The sequence below is a fragment of the Myotis myotis genome, unplaced genomic scaffold (assembly GCF_014108235.1).
Source record: "Myotis myotis isolate mMyoMyo1 unplaced genomic scaffold, mMyoMyo1.p scaffold_m19_p_18, whole genome shotgun sequence".
NCBI lineage: Eukaryota > Metazoa > Chordata > Mammalia > Chiroptera > Vespertilionidae > Myotis > Myotis myotis.
The window spans coordinates 38,510,379-38,518,782 of NW_023416322.1; the positions used below are offsets into that span (position 1 = coordinate 38,510,379).

General features: G+C 49.1%; 1 protein-coding gene across 4 annotated transcripts; it reads left to right on the plus strand.

Annotated features, from left to right (window-relative positions):
- Window positions 1-1,028: 1,028 nt before the first annotated feature.
- HENMT1 (HEN methyltransferase 1) lies at window positions 1,029-7,927 on the plus strand. 4 transcript variants are annotated; one of them, XM_036344352.1, is made up of 8 exons: window positions 1,029-1,097; window positions 2,458-2,549; window positions 3,569-3,694; window positions 4,106-4,218; window positions 4,851-4,985; window positions 5,299-5,478; window positions 6,071-6,248; window positions 7,250-7,925. In XM_036344352.1, the coding sequence occupies exons 2-8, from the start codon at window positions 2,526-2,528 to the stop codon at window positions 7,652-7,654; spliced, it is 1,161 nt and encodes a 386-aa protein (XP_036200245.1). In that variant the 5' UTR covers window positions 1,029-1,097; window positions 2,458-2,525; the 3' UTR covers window positions 7,655-7,925. The 4 variants fall into 4 exon arrangements, with proteins under 4 accessions (XP_036200245.1, XP_036200247.1, XP_036200246.1 ...); XM_036344354.1 differs by having other exon boundaries at window positions 1,072-1,097; window positions 3,643-3,694; XM_036344353.1 differs by lacking the exon at window positions 1,029-1,097 and having other exon boundaries at window positions 1,918-2,549.
- Window positions 7,928-8,404: the final 477 nt, after the last annotated feature.

Here is an 8,404-nt window from a genome sequence, read left to right on the forward strand (position 1 = left end):
GTCATTCCTTTTATTGAGAGAGAGAGAAAGAGAAGGGAGGTAGAAAGGAAAACATCGATTTGCTGTTCCACTTATTCATTGGTTGCTTCTTGTATGTGCCCTGACCAGGGATCGGCATTGAACCTGAAACCTTGGTGTATCTATACGACGTTCTCTACCCAACTGAGCAGCCCCGCCAAGGGCGCTTTTTCTTTTAAAACAGGACTAATCAGCCCGGCCCAGGGGGGCTCAGTGGTTGGGCATCCACCTATGAACCAGGAGGTCACCCTTTGATTCCTGGTCAGGGCACATGCCGGGGTTGCAGGCTCCATCCCCAGTGGGGGGCGTGCAGGAGGCATCTCTGTCACCATTGATGTTTCTCTCTCTCCCTCTCCCTTATCAATAAACAGATTAAAAAAATAAAATAGGACTAAAAACATGCCCCACCCCCAAAGGCGGCATCGTGGCTTCTCCTCTTGCCCTCCTTACACTCTTCCATCACCGACAGACAGGACGGCAGTAACTGATGGGTAAAGTGTCAAGCGGCATCTCTGCAGGGGGAGAGGAGACCAGATAGTTGCGCCCCAACACGCAGAAGGTGCCCGCTGCAGTTTGGGGGCTGCCCGCTTTTCTGAGTTCAGCGGTGTTGCAGCAACTTCATCCAGCCCGGGTACCCCGAAGGCCCCCGTGGGCTGTGCCGGGGACCCGAGTGGCGGCTGCCTCGGACCCCTCGGGCTCCGGGGCCGTTTGCAGCTTTGGCCGCGCGCGGGGAGCGCCGCGCACCCAACACACAGCTCGCGGCCCGCGGACGCGCCGCCCCGTCCAACAGTCGCGGCTGGAAATGGCTGCGGGCCCTGCGCCAGTGCGGCCGTTAGGACACAAAACCGACGCCTCGGAGCGCGGAGGGGGCGGCGGGGGGCGGGCGCCGCGCGGGGGACGAGGGCGCGCACCGCCCAAGAGCCGCCGCTGCCGGCGCGGCCGCGCGGGAACGTCACGCGGCGAGACTGCGCGTGCGCGGCGGGCGGGGCGGGGCGGGGCCGGGGGGAAGGGGCGGCGCCGCGCTCTCGGCCGGTCGGCAGCTCCGAGCTCTGCCGGCTGGTTGCGCGTCTGAGTCGCAGGTAAGACGGCGCCGGCTCCTGCCCCGGACTGTGAGGCTGGGCAGCTGGAGGGTTTCGGGCTTCGAGTTAGAGAATAACCCGGAAAGTTAGGCCATTGACATGTTGCCTACATTTTATTTTATTTTTTCCCGCCAGGATACTAAAAAGTGACACTGGTGAACCCCAAACAAGTACCTCTCCATTTCACCTAACCTGCCCCGATATCAGCTAAGGTCCTAGATTCTAGGTCCTTGGTACCAAGAGAACAGACATGTCCCTTCGTATGAAAGTTTATAACAAGGAAGATTGTCCACTGTATCAGGTGTTCTCCACCTGGACTGGTTGAGATTTTAGAAAGTGCTATGGTCAAGCCTCCGTCCGCCCTGGGCAACAGAATGAAATACTCCCCAAGATCAGTGCCTGGACCTTGGTCATGGTGATTTCAATATCTGGGTGGTTCTTAATGGATGTGTAATCAGGGTTTTGAGACCCGTGACAAACTGGACCAGTGTGAGCCAGATGCAACCCACCTTTTTAGGATCCATCAGCAGGATTCACCAAGTTAGCCTGAAAACACAAAAGGCCAAGGACCGCCTGAGAGGCTCAAGTACAGCAAGAAATAGGGGAAAAAGCAGAAAGAAAAAAAAAAAAACCCAGACCATTTTTCAAATGTTTTCATTTCCTTAAAACTCTCCTCCATGGAAATCACACCTGTAGCAAGGATGACTGTCAAATCCCGCTCATTGGGCCAGACATCCTCGTGGTGTTAGCAGAAAACTGCCCTCCCCCCCTCCCACCCCCATAGCACACCACCTCCACCTGTGAGTCAGCCCATCGGCCACCTGCCTACAATTTAGCCCACGCTGTAGCTGAGAGAGACAGGCGTGCAATCAGAACCAGAATTTAACTTCAAGTTCATGGTGAATTATTGGATAGATGTTGGAGCATCCATAGCTTATTACGTGGGACACTTTTCTCCCCCTGGAAGTTTCATTTGGACTGTGTGTGAAAGGGTTCTTGCAAGCGATTTGAATGAGACTGAGGGCTTTAATGAAATGTCAGACTGCTCGGATTGTTTAGTTTGTATCCAAGTAAAAGAACAGTCAAAGGAAAGAATGGCACCTTAGTGGTACCCTGGGCTGCATTTAGCTGCGTTTGGCATATTACTTAGGTTTCTGAGCTGCTGGCTGTTGTCTGAAATAAAACGTACTGAATAAATTGTGTGGATTAAATGGTAACACGGAAAGAGAACGGAGAAAGACCACTTTCTCCCTTTCCTACTGATCTAGGGAGCTATTTCACCCCACTTCTTTTTATAACTGATTTATTTATTTTTTTTATCACTTCCCGTCCCCTATAACTGATAATTTTTAATTTACAGCCCAGTTGTTGCTGATTCCTGGAAGGATACATCTACATTTTTGTTTCAAGGAAACTTAGAGACACAAAATGGAACAGAGCAACAACAAAGAGGTAACTGCTGCCTTCCCTAACCTGCTTTTATGACTCTCAAGAGTTATTCTGGCAACTTTAGGTATATTGCGTTAATAAAATATTACGATTCCGCTTTAAAAACGTTTTTAAAAAATAGGCTATAAGAAAGTTGCATGTTTGGCTTGTATTTTATTTCTCTTGGACAGAAGTGCCTTTTGGACTGCATTTCTTTATAACGCTGGTAGTATTTAGGAGCAGGCATAGCTGTTAAGGCTTAATCATAATTCCTTTTTCCTAACGGGTCCTGTTAAAGACCCGTTCTGGCACCATTATTAGGACTATTGCAGCAAGCGCATTGCAGTGCGGGGAGAGACTGGGCTCAACTCCATATACAACAAAGACTAATGGACTTACAGCCTCTGAGCAGAGTGAGAGGCAGGGGTCAGTGGATGGAAAAGAGAGGAGACATCAAGGGTTTGGGATTCTTGCTAAATGATTTACAGATTTAAGATTCTGGCTGAGGGCAGGCCGTGGTGATCAGAGATCCAGGATGGAAAATGAAGAACTTAATCAGAGGCTGAGTTTGATCACATCATAAGGGTAGAGGATGCTTAGGAATCTTGCTAACACTGGGCTCGACAGGGTCTAGGTCCGGGTCTAGTCAAAGAGGAGCCTGACTTCAGGTTGGTCAGCGAGAGACTGTCAATCATGAACAGTTTCCAGCCTCCTGCCTGCCTGGACTCCAGGCGTTGGAAGTTCACGAAAGATCCCTTGTGGCCAGGAGGCTTATAACTGTTTTATCAAATGCATTCATAAGCAATTTTCCATTCAGCTGACTCTGAGCAATAGAAAATATAAAGCCAGGTTCTTAATAAGGGAGGAGACTTAGATGGACTGTGGAGGAAATGCAAGGCCACCTAATGGCTGTAGTGAAAACAGAGATGGTTGACGGGCCATTCGGTTCTGCCAATTAATTGGGGGAAATAAAGCTGTTTTTTTCTTACCGAATCCCCGAAGTCATGTGTGACTTAAAACACTTTTTGTTTGTAAACTTTCAGGGCCACGGTGTGGTGGGTGGTCATGTTGATCTTCCCGTCAAGAAGGTGATTAATTTTTCCCCTCCGCTATACAGACAGCGTTACAGCTTCGTTAACGACCTAGTGAATCAGCACAAACCCAAGAAGGTAGGTCTTGGTTTCCAAACATTTCATTAAAACTCTCTTATAAGACGTTTTGTTAAATGCAGGAGCCTTGGTTAGTAAGTAACCAGAGACTGTTCGGAAATACTCTCACAAGGAGGGGAAGGGTTAGAGAGGGAAAACTAAGCTTGGAGGAGCTGGAGGAGCGAAGTGGAATGAACGAGCGCTTGGTTAACATGTGAGGTTAAACAGGACTTATTTCCCGCACCCCCCAGGCTTATCATGTCTCGAGATTAATTTCCTCTCATGTACTTCTTTTCTGCCAAAGAGATCCTTCCACACGATGTTTTATTATGGTTTCACTTCCGATGCCCACTCCCTGTAAAGAAGGTCTTTGGTCATCCTTGACTTCTCTGGCTATAAACGTCTTTGAAATAACATTGGTCTCATCTGCAGGTGGCAGACTTGGGGTGTGGCAATGCTTCCCTCATACAGATGATTAAATCGCACAGTTGCCTGGAACTGATTGTTGGAGTAGATATCAATAAAGATAAAATAGGATCGCAAAGGTAATGCCTAGTTTCTGGAGGAGTTGTGCATTGATCTAAAACCAGTGGCACTATTACATATGCTTAGAGGAAGGGCCGATTTTATGCAAAATTTACACTGTGTTACATGTTAAAATGCGTTGTACATTATACACCGAGAGAGCCTCAGGCTCTCTGAATAATGACTATGCCCTCACGCTAATGAGCTGTGTACGCTGTGAATACCTGTTTCCTACCAATGTAGAAAGAAGAGTCTCAATTAAGTAATTATAATCGTCAGCGCATTGCAGACTCAGTTTTCAAAGGGCAAGAATCTAATTAGGTTGATGCTGGACGCCATGGTAACGGCAGAGCCCCAGGCGGCCATCTCTAGTTTGAAGCCGAGCAGCTCTCCAATATCCTGTATATATTGGATTTCCACGGATTGTTTCAAAAGGGTGTTTCTTATAAAGGTCAAGAAGCTGAAAATCACTGATCCAGTGAGCCGGGAGACCAAAAATATTAAAAATGGGAGCAATGTCAAATATTCAGTACCTTGTTCTGATTGGTCAGTTACTCCCTCCACGAAAGGAAGTTACTCTCATGTCTGTAGTTGGGATAACTCTAAACAGTTGTGCTCAAATGCGCTGACTTCTACAATCACGCTTTTGCAGGTGTAGACTGTCTCCATTCTCGGGGGAGTACCTAAGCCCCCGGGACCTGAATCTGTCGATCATCTTGTACCACGGCTCTGCTGTGGAGAGAGATTCTCGTTTGCTTGGATTTGACTTAGTCACGTGTATCGAGTTGTAAGTATTAAACGCATTCCTTCTGTATCATTAGAAAAATGTCACTGGGTTAGTCTTCGTAAACTTTGTTCCCTAAATGTAATCTGGATTTTTATTTGTAAAGAAAATTGCTTGTCGGTTGGGACTGGCCTGTTACCACCCTGTCTCATCCGGGGTGGGCGAAGGGAAGGACGAGGCCGTTTCAGGGTCACTGTTACATCTTCCAAGGGGGGACACATCAACGTAGAGACAGACCTTGTTTTGCGAAGTCAGTTAGGGAAATCGTGCAAGTGAAGCTCGATCTGACTCGATCTGTCCCCGCTGACCCTTTCAGAATAGAACATTTGGATTCTGAGGACCTGGCCAGGTTTCCCGAAGTCGTGTTTGGGTACCTGTCTCCAGCCATGGTTGTCATCAGCACGCCCAACTCGGACTTCAACCCCCTGTTCCCGGCAGTGACCTTGAGAGATTCAGATCACAAATTTGAGTGGAACAGGAAGCAGTTTCAGACCTGGTGAGTGCAAAGGTGTCTTGGTTTCTTGGGACCCCCACGGGCGTTAAAAATCCTGGGGAGCAAACCTTGACGGACACCTGACTGACGTGGTTTGCTTCCGCAGAGCACATGAGCCCAGCCAGTGGGAAGTTCGTTCTCTCTCTCACGTCTCAGGCGGGTGTGGGAAAGGTGTGTGCCCTCCAGGTGTGAGGCGTCAGGAAACGGAATCGAGGGAAGGTGTGGCACTGAGAGTGATGCCCTGGCCCAGGGGCATCTCCCAGGGGCTCCACGGGTTCTTGGCACAATTCCACACCCAAATAGGAGTTGGGATTATAGCCTTTGTGGTGTCCTGGTCCATTCCTCTGCTCTGTCCCACAACATTCCTTGTCTCCGTGTTCCTGTGGTTCATTACCCTCGCGGTCACTGCCTGAATGGCCCCCAGAGACGTAAGCAGACCCCACACTGTGGCATAGTGTGATGTGTAAGAACCTGCAGCTCAGTGGTCTTTTGGTTCCTTGCATTGTTCGCGTTCTGTTCTACCGGGAATTGCTGTCTATGTAACAGTAGTTCCGAGTTTAGAAAAAAACGATCTCTCTCCTTGTTTTGATTCCAGGGCCTTAGGGGTGGCAGGCTTCTACAATTACTCCGTGGAGTTTACTGGCGTGGGGGAGCCACCGGAAGGAGCTGGGCATGTTGGCTACTGTACCCAGATAGGGGTCTTCCGGAAAGTCGGAGCGCCGGCCACGGAATCGTGCGTGGCAGAGCAGTGTGGTCAGCACGTTTATAAGATTGTGAGTGTTCTTTTTTAAATTTATTTGTTATTGATTTCAGAGAGGAAGGGAAGGGAGAGAGATAGAAACATCAATGATGAGAGAGAATCACTGATTGGCTGTCTCCTGCACATTCCCCACTGGGGACCAAGCCTGCAACCCAGGCATGTGCCCTGACCGGGAATTGAACCATGACCTCCTGGTTCATAGGTCAATGCTCAATCATTGAGCCACACCGGCCGTGTAGATTGTGAGTGTTCTTTGTGGGGCAGCTGTCGGGACAAGAACCACATGTACCTCGATGGTGAACAGTTCCCTATCAAGAGTGCCCGCAGCAGAGAGGAGTGGTGGCCTGATTCTGAGGGTGACCCTGGGAGAAGCCTACATCCCCACCGCGGTCAGAGCTTTGAGATGAGTGGTCTTTTGAGCTGTTGGGCCAGCGGCCTCCCTGTGGAATGCGTCAGGGTTCTTGGCAGGAAGAGGACAGCCAGCAGGCATTTCACTGCGGGGCTCAGAAACTGATTTGGAACTGAGCCTCCAAGTGCCTCAGACCCTTTGGTTTCGGAGGTATGGGGAAGAACAAACACATCTCCCTCTTTAATTAGCAACACTTTTCCTTTTGACCCCATGTGTCAGTATGTACAGTTAGTAGGGTTTGACATTTGCACATACTATACAGTTATTCTTTTTTTTTTTTTTCATTCTCGCCCAAGGATATTTTCCCATTGATTTTTTAGGGAGAGGGAAAGACAGAGAGAAACATCGATGCGAGAGAAACACATCGATTGGTTGCCTCCTGCACAAGCCCCGACCAGGGCTCGGGCCAGGGAGGAGCCTACAACCGGGGTATGTGTCCTTGAGTGGAATCGAACCCGGGACCCTTCGGTCCACAGGCTGATGTTCTATCCACTGAGCCAAACCGGCTAGGGCCATAGAGTTAGTTCCTCATGTGGTAGGAAGTTACTACTCATGGTCTGGAACATTTTCCTATATCCTAAGTGGTTTTTTCCTCCCGGCTTCAGGTTTATTCCGTTTCATATCCGAGTTTACAGCAAAAGGAAGTCCGCAAACTCGCATTAGCAAATGAGGTGTCTCGGCAAGTCCAAAGCATGAGGCATAGATACGTCTCCAGCCTGAGGATCCTACAGCGCGGCGATGGGAACGGCCACCAGGTCAGCGACACCGGGCTCGTCACCTTCTCTGGACCAGTCTTCACAGAACTTGAGAAACGCAAAATCGAGAAGTCTCCCGAACCGTTCCGCTTTGGGAATAAGCTGTACGTCCCGCTGGAAAGGCTGCTCGCTTATCCCAAGGTGAACCGCCTGTGTGACAGCGTGGACACGATGCGAGCGCTCATCGCCGACACGGTGAGGCTGAGCAGGGACGGGTCCGCCGTGAAGGTCGACCTGCGCGACGCGAGTCCGTGAGCCGCCCGTCCTGAGAGTCGGGGTCTCAGCCAAGGGAGAGCTCGCCGAGGACGCTCTCCTGTAGCCATTATTCAAGTAACTTAGTTTTGAGATTACTTGACACGTTGTTGTTGTTGTTGTTTTTTAATACGCTTGTTTTGTTTGGGAGTGTTTGTAGAGAGTTCCTGATATGCTTGGTTTTTGTTGCTGTTGGCATTAAAGAATGTTAAAGAAAATTGAGCGTTTACAACTTTTTCCCAGGGGGTAAGGGTAGCTTTAAAGTCTCTCTAGGATTCGCTACTTCCTTGGGGCTAAATTCTGATCTCTCATACTTAGCCTAAAACAGTGGTTCTCAACCTTCCTAACGCCGCGACCCTTTAATACAGTTCCTCATGTTGTGGTGACCCCCAACCATAAAATTATTTTCGTTGCTACTTCATAACTGTAATTTTGTTACTGTTATGAATCGTCATGTAAATATCTGATACGCAGGATGTATTTTCATTGTTATTAGTTGAACTTAAAGCATAGTGATTCATCACAAAAACAATATGTAATTATATATGTGTTTTCCGATGGTCTTAGGCAACCCCTGTGAAAGGGTTGTTCGACCCCCAAAGGGGTCTCGACCCACAGGTTGGCGACCCACAGGTTGAGAACCGCTGGCCTAAAACATCATACAACACAGGAGTGCAGGTGACAGGAGGAAAGGGGAGCTTTGTGACGTGAACACTGTCTGTGGGTTTCGAACGCCCTCTTCGGCAGCTTGCT